Source organism: Cryptomeria japonica, chromosome 7, assembly GCF_030272615.1.
Source record: "Cryptomeria japonica chromosome 7, Sugi_1.0, whole genome shotgun sequence".
In the NCBI taxonomy this organism is placed as follows: domain Eukaryota; kingdom Viridiplantae; phylum Streptophyta; class Pinopsida; order Cupressales; family Cupressaceae; genus Cryptomeria; species Cryptomeria japonica.
This window is the reverse complement of record NC_081411.1, coordinates 621825064-621838256: the sequence shown is the minus strand read 5'-3', so window position 1 is coordinate 621838256 and position 13193 is coordinate 621825064. Positions and strand designations below refer to the sequence as shown.

The 13193-nt window shown below is 37.0% G+C and overlaps 1 protein-coding gene across 1 annotated transcript in view; it reads left to right on the top strand.

Annotated features, from left to right (window-relative positions):
• Positions 1-13193, top strand: part of LOC131069234 (uncharacterized) — a 199645-nt gene that overhangs the window by 172686 nt on the left and 13766 nt on the right. Inside the window, exons 6-7 of the mRNA XM_058004597.2 lie at positions 375-555; positions 1401-1579. Coding sequence (XP_057860580.1) covers positions 375-555; positions 1401-1579 — 360 coding nt within the window. The remainder of the gene's footprint in view (positions 1-374; positions 556-1400; positions 1580-13193) is intronic.

Below are 13193 nucleotides of genomic sequence, written 5' to 3'. Positions count from 1 at the left end.
TATAAATCCAATTGGAGAGAATGAACATTGGTTTATGGCCTTCATATGCCTGCTTTGTATTTTGGTGGTTCTGTCAAAGTAAAATACATGAAACTAGTGCATGTCTAGTAGATGGTATACAATAATTTTGTTAATGCTCTAATGTGCAACCGCTACCTTCTAAACAGGCTTTTAGTTGTGAAACAGAAAAATGCTTCCAATATATTTTCTTACATCATCTTTTCTTCTTTAATTTTTTTGTTTTCTAAAGCAATTTTTTCAATGAACTCAAATGTACTTTATGGGGTATTTCTATTAAATGCCTTGGAGGACACCCTGGCTTTTCTAAATTCGTCTATGATTTAGTGGGATTTGTGTGTCTTTCCATGTTTCAGGTTTACACCATACTTCTTTAATAAACAGTTGTTGGACGACATTCTTGAGACTTCAGTTGATCAACACTTTGAATCCTTAATTCAAAATCGATATGTACAGAGACGACAAGAAATTGGTGATGATGATTTTCCAACTGACTTAATTGATGAGCATTTTGAGAGTTCCTCTGAGCCTTTGGAGGTAAAATTTCATGCTTTGACGTTCTGTTATGAGATTTGCATTAAAAATAAATTTGCTTTATATTTGCAAGTGTCTTGGTGACAAATGACTAAATCCTAGATAATTTCTTTGATGAGTTGGGAAAATCCTTAAGGTTGATAGATCTATTATATGCTGTGTGTCCAAAATGCTAGTTAAGTTTACAGCATTGAATATTAATTACATGTTTAATAGTTTTGGCTAATTAAGTCTGCATCTTTGAAAACTCAAATGTAAGGGTTATCTGTGAAAGTTATTTCTTTTGTTGGTTTGTTATTTTGAATGAGATATTTTTTTTATGTTTGCTACTAATAATATTGCTATAAGTACAGGACACAAGCTAAATTAGAATTTAAAATAGATTATTTGTTGCAGGAGCATTTTCATAGTTGCTTTGCTCCTCCAGAGATAAATTGACATTAATTGATGTTTCATTATAGAGTTCCTTCAAAAATGTTATACCATATAGTTTTATGTTTTCTTATTCACCAATATTCAGAGCTTAGATTATTTCTTGGAAGAATTTTGCAAAACCTAAGGCTGACTGATATGCATTTTATTCTCTTTGTCTAACTCTAGAATGTGATTACAATTTACAAAAAGATTTCAATCAAATATATGTATTCAAAATTTAAATTCATGGGAAATCTGTGCATTCTATTTCTTCTGTTGATTTGTTCTGTGAAAAGAGCCACTATTTCTGCGTTTTACTAATAATATTCATATTCGACGTAGTTCAAGTTCAAGTGGAAAATTACTGTGTAGCAGGCCTTAATTTGGATTGAGTTATAAAAATCATAGGCATGGTTATGGTTACATGATATCAGGTTGATGAACTCCTTGAAGAGCTTGCACAAGATGGGATTCCATTCTCTATTATTTCAAAGGCTGCAGAAGTTCATCTATATGATGTTGCAGATAGATTGATTTTGGGGAACAGATGGATTCGCAAAGCCACTGGAATTCAACCAAAATTTCCTTTTATGGTGGACTCATTTGAAGAAAGGTACTCATTTCTTTTCTAGATAAGTTGTCTCTGCATATGTTTTGTAATATCAACCCATGAGAAAAAAAAAAGGAAGGTGTATTGAATAGGACAACAAGAAGGTATGAGCACCCTGTCTGCAATTGCTTTATGCTGTGATACATAATTCCAAAGCCACTAAGATGGATTTGCTTCTATCCTGTGGATAGATCCCATTCACTTGCGTGTTCACTGTAACATAAACTACAGTCAACATGATATAATTCCAACCTTCTGTCTGATGGTTCATACAAAATAAGTTTACTTGCATTTGTTCAAGATATATTATCTTCATTCATTGGATAGTATTTTGCACATTACTTGGGATCTACAGATAGTCCTAGCTTTGCTAGAGGATTAATCTTAATTTCCGTTGGTTGTAATACCACCAAAAGTTTTGCCCAACTCTAGTTAAATTTGTAAGTGCAAACTAGCCACTTTTCTTTTCTGGTTTCGCTTGAATCTCCCACTCCAAATGTTCATGAATTAAAACCCTCATTGTGTCTTGTGCATGGCCCCTAAGTCAATAGAATATCATTTTTTTTGAAGCAAAAGTCATGTATTTAATTCCTTTGGGATACAATGAATTCTTTAAAGCAAAGCTTTAAACCAAAATATGTACTTTGAAGTACTGTCAAAATGATAGGAACAAATATTGAATAGGAAAATCATGGGATAGGGATGAGGGGTGGTGGACATGGTTGAGAGTCAGATGATTAGGGATGTGTACCAGTTGAACACACATATGTATGTATGTGTGATCTGTAATCGTCTATTCTATGAATAAACACAGTTTGGAGAAAAGGATCTTTTCCAATAGAAAGCTAGATTATTGTATGGACTTTAGCTTTCTTTACATCCATGTACAAAAGAACAAGAAGAAATTAAATTGAAGATGAATCCAGATTTCATAAAACTTTTTTATTTGTAGGAAAATAACGACGGAAAACATGTACTAACAAGAGAGGCACCAATATTTAGCATGGAGAAACCCTTTTGGGATATAGACAAGATGGAAAAAAAATTGCTTGTACTTTTATTCTTTCTTAAACATTTTGTTGACAGGTCAAGTGATATTTGTTCACTTTGCAACAGTTATGGTGTTATTCCTCATCTAGATAAATTGTGACAGTGATCCCCATTGTATCCTGACTGCTCTTTTCTGGCCCTTCAAAATGGTGTTTGAGGATGATGTAAAATTGATTCATATTCAGTGCTTTGATTTGTAAATAGCAGGCAAAGCATTTCTGGCAGTTACAGAAACTGCTTGCTCCCGATCTGACATTAGATGAACAGTAAACCAGTCCTATGGAATTATCTTACAATACAATTTCAATAATCGTAATCATGCAACAGTTCGCATCATTACAACAGGTCATGATGAATGGAAAATATTATATGCATAATGGACCGTTCCCCCTTTCCAAATGACAGTGTTCTCACACTTAGTAATCATCGATTTGTTAAGGATAAAAAAGTATTGTTTAGAAGCGGTTTTAAGAGGTGGTTCATTAAGATTAGTCAAGCATCTCTAAAGCAAGTGAAAAGGCAGCAGTCAAGATAGGGAAGAGACACCCCACCTACACAGTTGCAACCGCAGGAGGAGTCAGGACCCTCCCACCACTGAGTAAGTAGAAAACTGAAGTTGGTGCTTCAAGGAGAGTTGGTGCTCACTTTTGTATTTTGGGTTGGTGCGCATTTGTTAATGAAATCTTTGTGTGCCGTGGTTTTTTTACCCAAAAGGGTTTTCCATGAGAAAATCGGTGTTTGTGTCTTGATGTTTTCTTTCTCTATGTTTTATGAAGTTTTATGTTTTTAAAAGTTGCTAAAATACTGATTCACCCCTCCTCCCCCCCTCTCAGTATTTTTGGTGTGTTTTTCAGATAGGGATAGTGAGGGAATATGAGGGGAAACAGTTATGTGGTCCTCTTCTAAGCACACCACCTCATGGTGGTGCTTGATAGTCCCATGAGGCCAAGGGGGTGCAAGGAGTGCCCCGCCCTTGGGCTTAGAAGGGAAGGATGTTCCAGACACCCTATTGTAGTTTCCCCTAGATCTCTACCATGGCTGACTATTGGATTAAGGAACCCCAATCTTAGTGAGGAGAATAAGGGTGGCAAGAAGAAGGGGAATGACTATAGGATTCCTCACTAGGTACACCCCCTCATATGGATGGCGAAGGGCTACATGAGGCCAAAGCGATGGTATATCCGCTCTTGGGCGTAGGGTAGAGGATCGCTTCAGGCACCCTATTATGCCTCCTTATTCTAAGTCTCCTATGATTGAATTCTGTTAATGAATTAGATATATCTTATGATTAAGTTAATGTTCCTAACCCTAGTAGGAAAGATCTATGCTTTTGATTAAGATAATGTTTCTAGTAGTGAAGATCTATTTTATGGATTTAGTGATTACCTAACATGTTTGCAAGGTCTCAACTATAGGATCCATCTTGTTCCACAATTTAAGTTGGTAAATGATATCGCTCTCTCTTTTCCATTTCTTGTTTTACTTGGAATTGTGATTTTAGGGAAAAAACTAGGGCATTTACAAATGGGACATTACACTATATTTTTACTTGGAGTTGTAGTTTGGTTAATTTGTAGGTACTATTATGCTGCCAAAAATCGCTCAAGATTTGCATGTTGGTGATATTATTGTGAAGCCTTGCCCTACAAGTGTATCATAATTAATTAATTTATTGAATAATACAATGGGTCATAGTTGGCATACTCGAACTCAACAAAATCCCAATAGACCCAAAACTTTTGACTTAACAAAGACTCGACAAAAGGCCACACAACTTAAAATTTTTAAATTTTTTTTAAGAACACAATTTTATAAAAACTTTAATGACAACATATCCATTGAGTCCATAAATGAGTACAAAAGTGTTTTCTATCAAATTTGATTCATTTGAATACAAATTGAGTACAAAATTGCATCATCATGTGGAATCTTGATACAATAGTTAGCTAGCAACTATTATGAGTTCATGATGTTTGCCTTTGAAAATCATTTTCATAATTCATAAATTGCATATTATAAAATTTACATTTTCCTCTTCCCTAGTCTAGTGAAAGCATTGGGAGAAGTTTTAGTCCTTAACACTTTGTCGTAGCTCCTTGTTTGACATTGAAGGCTGTGTTTGTGGCTTTGACTCACCTAAATCAATGACCTCCTTTGATTTATCGCCTACCTTTCTTGTGCAAAGGTGAAGCTTGTGTTGTATTTTATAGTAGTAGTGGCATTTAAATCTTTTATAATGATAGTATGATAATTTATCGTTGATCGATGATACTATGATAGTGTTAAAGATAATTATCTAATTCTCTAAGTTGTCGATTTTGGTCTCCACTCCCAAATCCCCTCATTGTGATCAAATTTCTTAGATGAGAAGAGATCCCAATAACTAGAGGGGGTCAAGGAGTGGAGACCCTAATGGGGCTGAGGGGTAGTCTTCCTCATGGGGGTTTGAGGGCAACGCCCGCAACAAGGTCGAGGGACACAATATCTTGTAAAATATTTTCTCTCCAAGTGCTATATGAGGAAGTGTGAGAGGCGTTCACACATTTATAAGGGAAAATCATGACATTTTTCACTATTTTCCACCTTTTTTCTTCATTTTTTTGTGTTTTTCTATTTTAATGTATTTGGTGAGTTTTCTTGTCGAACTTACTGAGTTTTTGGCGAGTACTCACAAAAAAAATAGCTAGTACTCACTAGTGTTAGTGTTTTATAGCTGCAGGAGGTATTCCTAGAAGCAAGTCAGCCTATTGCAAATGATTATTTTATATTTATAAGGGCCAACCCAAGATGAAAAGTCACCTTGGTTCTTGAATGAGGCTGACTCTTGTGAAGAGTCGCCTTGCTTGAGAAAAGGCACCTTACTTTGTATATATAGATGGTGATGATCATTTTATTTTAATCAATGGGAATTACTTCATTCGCACCTCCAGCAGAAGTTCACCATTCCAGTAGGTCAGATCTCAAGGAGGAGATTATTCATTTGTATCAAGGAGAGATATCACTAGTCTTTGTATCAAATTCAGCCTTGAGTAGGGCCTGAGTTGTAAGCAGATTTTCTGCCCTTATTCATCTGATATATATATAAAAGAGAGATAATTTCTTGTTGGGTTTTTCTCCCTCGAGTAAGAGGGTTTTCCCAAGATATATGCTGTTGTATTTCTGCTTATTGCAAATCTGATCCTAAAATTAACATAGTATCAGAGCGGGTTTAAGACAAGACCTGATCAGATTTGTGTAAGTAGTAGAAGTCAGCATCCTTGGAGATATTCGCCTCCCTCTTGTTAATCGCTTCCCTCGGAGATTTGAATAGATTTCCTGGCGCCGTATTAGTACAAGACAAAGATAGTGACAATTAAAGTGGAGAGACGCAAGGAAATGAATAAATAAAAGCAGCGGCCAAGTTCATTATGCAGCAATTCTGTACAAGACTGAGACAAAGGATTATTCTCAGTAAAATCATGAAGGTTGATCATGTTTGAAGGCATATTAATACATATAATGTATTTGCCATATTAAGAGGTCGATGTGTGATACAGAGAGCAGCGAGAATGGCACAAGTATGGGCTTAAAACGTTACTTTACAATACTAGAATATACGTTTGGAGGAGCAGTAAATTCCACAATAAACAAAAAATAATAAACCGTCAAAAACAAGATATGGTATGTAATGTCCCCATTTTGCGAACATCAGAGTTTGTAAGAATTAGCTTATCATTTGACCCTTGTAGGCTAACAATTATTGATAGAGGGCCTTGTGTGGCAGTTACTTGGTGATTAGAGACATTACTCTTCAGCTGGATTCAGGTTTTGGCCTTTGCACAGGTTTTTTGACTCAGATTGGCACACTTACTATTTATAGTAAGTCACTATTCAGGGTTTCAATTTTTAGACAGGCATCCAATCACATGGAGAACAGGGAGAGTCGACTCTTGGCTCAGACGGCTTAGCAATCAGACAAGTACATCAAGAGATATTAAAGTTTAAGTGACTTAAGTGATTTATTTAATATTTTAATATTATTATAAAGTTCTAAAGTAACTTTATAATAATAAAGTCACTTTAATATAATAAAGTGCGTTAAGTGAATAATTTAATGTGGGAATAAATCTTTTATCCCACATTGGCCAGGAAGGTGTTTGAGCTCTCTTAAGGAAAGAATAAAAGGAAAGGCAAGAGTTCATTCTCGGCATCCAGTTGATGAATAGTATTTTGATTGATTTTTATTGTGGAGCCTAAGGCTTTCGCAATTTTCTTCTTTGATCATAGGAAACGAAAACTTCCTATTGGTAGCAATTTTGAAGGTGTGAAATAACACCTGAATTATTGCAGTTGTGGGAAAGAATACTTCAGTTCTTTCATTTGTGCAAATTGGTGAAGTTTTCTACAAGGGTTTGAAGTTTATTGTTGGAGAACATTTATAATTGGTTGTGAATCATCTTTCTTTGGCACATGGAGTTATATCATTCTTGTTGGGAGAGATTATCAACAAATTATTCAAGGTTTTAAGAGCAGATTGCAAGTTTGTTCTTGCTGCTACAGTGCGCGTGAACAGTGCGCATGAACAGTGCCATGAACAGTGCGCTACAGTGCCATGAACAGTGCGCATGAACAGTGCCGTGAATAGTGCGCTACAGTGCCATGAACAGTGCCGTGAACAGTGCGCTACAGTGCCGTGAATAGTGCGCTACAGTAGTTTGAGTTCTATAGAAGGGGATTTAGAAAGGTTGAACAGCTATATATATTTGACAAGGGATTTGCATATGAGGAGAATCAAACCAATATATCAAGGCAGCCATTGAAATACCAGGTTTTCTATCTATGGTCATTGTATTAGAAAATCATTACTTCATTGCATCATTTTCTATTATGATTATATCATGAAATACTTGGAGGTTGCATATGTTTAATGGAGATATAATTTGCATATTCCACATTCATCGTAACATTCAACATTGATCAACCACTTAGCTTTCATGCCAATTGTTTGCTTAAATGCCTAATGGTTGTAGGTATACATTGGGATGCATGACAAGTGTTTGTCTTAATGTCAACTAGCTGTACTAGTTAATTTCAGTCATTACATATGTGTGGAAAGGTCTAAAACAGCTAGTATATCATTTCTATAACAACTTTGCATTGTTAGAAGCTTTCCATAACTTCATTTGCAGCCTACAAACCCAAAGAAGACAAATAAAGAATTCACTACAGCGGCTTCAAACATTGTATGCCAAGTGTTTGACAATATTCCTTGGTGTTCAAATAAGCAAAAACTGGGTCAGATTAGCCAAGGGATATTACATGGTAGGTTCTCAAGTCTGGGTCGATAAATAATATGCAGCAGTCTGTTCAATGACAGCGATCTGTATAATTATCAGCATGTATTGTGTGCAGCGATGATAGCAGTTCTGATGAATATCAAGTGATTAAAGTCTTTTAAGACAATGGGAGGAAGAATGTATTGATAGATTGTCGAGCAATACAATAGTGGCGATAAAATTATCAAATCAGTGTTCTGAGCCAGTGGAAGACAGCGACTACAGTGATAGTCAAGTTTCTCAAGTCAGTGATTGAAGAAATATATAATACTAGAGATATGCGATCTGTATGTGATAAAGCGATTGTATGAAGAAGTCATAGCAGTTGTATTAAGAAGTTTATAATATGCAGTGATAATAAGGCAACATACAAATTATTAGAAGATGCAATTGGAAATAGTAAAGGAATAAATTGCAATTACCTTGAGAAGTGCGATTAGATGTTAAGAAGGCATAACAAGTGGTTGCTTAAAAGCAGCGATTACATCTATTAAAGACACAGGTGAAATTTGATATTAAGAGCAGCGATATATTAAAGAAAGCATGGTGTTTGAGAATGAAGTCCTGTAAGAAGAGATAGTGCGATCAGCAATTATATAATGAAGACACGACTTTGATTATTAACAAACAATGAGTGACTAAAGGTGATGCGATTAAGAAAAAATAATACAACTGATGCGATTAATGAGATTTTTGAAATGAAGCTATCATTATTCATAGACAATGATATAAGTAGTGACTGATGATTTAGAGACGGCCGATGATTAATGGAGTTGTGATTCCTTATTAAGAAAGAAGTCAACATCAACAAACCCAATATCGTTCATTATGTGCAAATTGATGTGATAATACTAGGCGGAAAGCATCGTGAACAAATATTCCAGTCGAGTTTGTGCAAACTGTTATGGAATGATATAATTACCTTTAGAAATAAATAATCGGGAAAATAATTAATATAACGGATATTTGTAGCATGCTCTTTAGCATGGATACTCCTCTACAACATGCAAGACTATTTCTTGGTTTGTGACGTGAATCTTGATCAAGATTGTGCTACTTTGTAAGCAAGGATTAAGATGACAGTCCAACATTTGTTGGTTGAATGAAAAGCCACTGATTTATTTATATTAATGAAAGAAAACAGTTGATGTGAACATTATTAGAGAAGGGGCGCGGCTTCTTAATAATAAGAAGTATGATTAGTAAAGAAAATTTGAATCTTTAAGTGCTAAGATCAGGAAAAGACAATTGGTGAATTGTGAGGAAGATTAATCAATAAAGAGGATGGACCAAGAAGCAATAAGAGACTTCATTCAAGGAAGGAAGAACTTGATGCTTGCAGCCATGAGTCTGATATGGTGATTGGAGACATCTCTCAAAGAGGAAGAACCTTATTGTCATTGCAATCAGTTTCTTCAAAGAGGAGGATTTAACATTCAGAGGGAGTCTGACAAACCAACAAAGGCAACCTTGGACGAGGAGGTCGGGAGGTTGATGCAAGAACTTGGGGCTTCAGAGGAGTCACATTATCATTTGTTTAATGCATTTTTCTCTGAGACGGAGAAATTTGAGGTGAAAGCCCTTGTTAATGCATTTTTCTTTGAGACGGAGAAATTTGAGGTGAAAGCCCTTGTTAATGCATTTTTCTCTGAGACGAAGAAACTTGAGGTGAAAGCCCTTGTCCATCTCTGAGACAGAGATGTGATTCTTTCCACCCTCTAGGAGTAGCCATGGTGGATGTCATGTTGAGAGACTCCATGACAACATCACCTTGAGAGACTCCGTGATGAATCCTTTGTACTTGTGTTTTTCCCAAAGAAACGGGACTCGGACTCGGCTCGGACTCGGCAAGGCCGATTCGGACTCGGACTTGGGACTTGGCATCAGACTCGGCTCTAGACTCGGCTAGACTTGGGAAATTGAAAAACTCAAGAAATTTAGAGATTTTTAAAGATTTAAAACTTGTTTCAGACACCCTTTATTGAATACACCTTAAAGACACAAAAACATCATTAAACTCGGCTCATTTGATTACATACACAAGTATACATCAATCACATAAGCATAAACGCAAATTGTAGCTGAAGAAAATAACAAACATAGATATATAAATATTGTCAAATGTATACAATATTACAAAACTCATGGAATAAAAAATCCATGTCATCATATGATCATCATCAAATGTTTCATACAAATACCAAAGGTAAATAGTAAATACTAAATACAACTACAAGTGTACAAGCCTATGGCTCAGAGGGCTGTGCACCCTCTCACCCTGGCCCCCTGCGAAGGCGTTTAAAGTAGGTCCTAGATGATTCAGCAGCCATAGTCGCTCCCCGTGACACCATGCCATGCTCACCAACATCAAGAACGGCTGTGTCATGCTCACCAACATCAGGAACAACTGTGTCACTCTGAGTCTCAGTATTTCCTATCTCTGCTCGTGCTCTCTGCTCCTCCTTTGCCATGGCTACAGCCTCAGCCTCTATATCTACCTGGTCGATCCAATCAATGTCATCATCACTAAATACAGCTGTAGGAGTCCCAGGAGCTGTCTAATTCTCATTGGCCCACTCTGCTTCAAGATCAACCTCATCTAGAATGATAGGAGACATGTCAACTATTGCATTCTTTCTCATTCTCAGGCGGAGGTTGTAGTGAACAAAGACGAGATCATTCGTCTTCTCCACAGATAATCTATTGCGCCTCTTGGAGTGTATGTGCTCAAACATACTCCAATTGCGCTCACAACCTGATGCGTTGCATGGTTGGCTCAAGATGCGAATGGCCAACTTCTGAATATTTGGTGTCTCTGGGCCAAAAAAGTTCCACCAATGATCTGAGTTTGAAATGAGAAAAATAAATAAAATCAGTCTCACTCATGAACTCATTTAACAAGTTACAATATAGTATTGAATAAAACTAAAATTAAGCCTTACAATTTATTTTTACCTGGCATCATAGTTGTCCTACCGTCTTTGGCGACAGGACGAGAGGTCTCCCCTTGTGCATTTGAGAACATCTGTAGCTCTCGAAAAAGGTCTATTTGAGAAGTACCAGCAGGTCCCATCTTCTCCATGATTGCATATAGCCCATTAAGGACCTCCACATCAGCCTTGAAAGAAGGGATAAAATGGAATGCCGGATTTAGATAATAGGTTGCTGCATGGATGGGCCTATGAAGCTGATGATGCCATCTCCTATCAATGATCTCCCAAATGGGACCATACTTGCTCTCATTTGCTCCATAGACGAATCTGATGGCCTCCTTCGCCCTATCCATGCCCTCATATATAGCCCATTGCGGGCTTATCTCCATTCGCAACTCGCAACAAAACCACCAAGGGCTTAACAAACTGCAAAATTGAAAATATTGTGTAATTTAGAAAAATGAGCAAATAAGAGAATACATATAATAAGTTATAAAACATGAAGTTAAATTGTAGAATTTATATAAAAATTACCTTCATTATCTCATCACAAGGGACCCAAAAGCCTTGCTCATCAAAAATGCAGTCTGTCATATCTATCCCTGCAGGGGTGGTAGCATAGGATGAGGAAGACCACTCCTCACCAACAATTATACATCTCAAGGCAGACTTAGACCTAAGCATGGACTGCAATGTGAGGAAGTTTGTGGCAAATCTTGTGATTCCTGGACGAGCTAACTCTTTTTGCTCTGTGTATTGTCTCATAAGAGCCAACACCCATGAATGATTATATACAAATTTGCAGACATTTCTTGCCCTTTCTACACATCTCTTGACCCATGGGATTTTTCCAATATCCTCCAACATGAGGTCAATGCAATGAGCAGCACATGGAGTCCAAACTATAGATGGGTGCCTCTCCATCAATAGCCTACCTGCAGCAACATAATTTGTTGCATTGTAAATTGTAATTAATGGAGGTACAAACCACAAGATAGTAATTAATTTGCAAACAAAAATAGTTTGTAATCAAAAGTTTACCTGCAGCAACATAATTTGCTGCATTGTCGGTCACCACCTGTACCACGTTCTCCTCACCCACATCTTCAATCACCTCCTCTATCTGCTCACATAGGTAGGTGGCATTCTTGCAATGGGCGGAGGCATCAATGGACTTGATGAAAACGGTGCCCCCTGAAATAAAAAAATAAAGCTAGGTCAATGATCATTCAATAAACCATTAGATAAAAAATAAAAAATTAAAGACTATATGAAACTAAAATTAATTAATCACCTGCGGAAGAAACAAGAAAATTAAGGAGAGTTCTATTTCTCCTATCTGTCCAACGATCAGTCATGATGGTGCAACCTTTAGTGCTCCATATCTGGCGTTGTTCATCTAAATCCTTTTTCACATCATCCACCATTTGAGACAAAATGGGTCCCCTCAAATCACTCTCATTAGGGGCTTTGAACCCCGCCCCGCATATGGTAATGGCATCAACCATTTGTTGCCAATAAGGAGACCTGTCGCAAAGAAACTCAATGAGATAAGTTAAGTATAAAAATTCAATGAGATAAGTATACAAATTAAAACAATCAAAGTTATCAAACATAAAAGTTAGTAAAACATTCACCTGGCTACAAAGAATGGAATACAGCTGTAGCTCCAAAACCTGCCAACTGCCAACTGCCATTTTAGCAGCATCATGAACCTCCTTGTTCCAACCCATGCCCTCAAGCGACGGTTGGGACCCAGGAGTAGTGCGAGGCACAAAGAAGGAATCCAACCTAGATTTACGAATCCTAGGTCCAATGGTAACATTCCCACTACAACTACTAGTGGTAGGAGCATGAGAAGTGGTGGTGGCACTGCCACTTATAGAAGCAGAAGCAGCAACGGAAGCACCAGTAGTAGAAAATTGAGTGGGACGATATGGAGGTAAGGAAGAAGGGCCTCCAACACAACCTAACTGTGTCCCTCTTCCTAAAACTGTCTCTCTCCCAATGGCCGCTCGATCCTCCTTTTGTTTCTTTTTCCTTTCAATCTCCTCAACCATTACATAACAATCACGTACGGCCTCAGGGACTACTTTTAGGCATGGTTCGGCATCATGTCCACGCACACCAACATTACGGTATTTCAGCCTATATATACTTCCATGGAATATTGTTTTGCAAAACATACATTTTGTTTGCCCCTTTCCTTGCCTCAGAAAATCCTCATGATATTTCCAAGCAGGGTCCTTTCTAATGGGGGGTCTAGAAGCTGAAGTAGACATTTTAGGATAGTTTTGTGAAACTTGAAGTTGAGGCAAA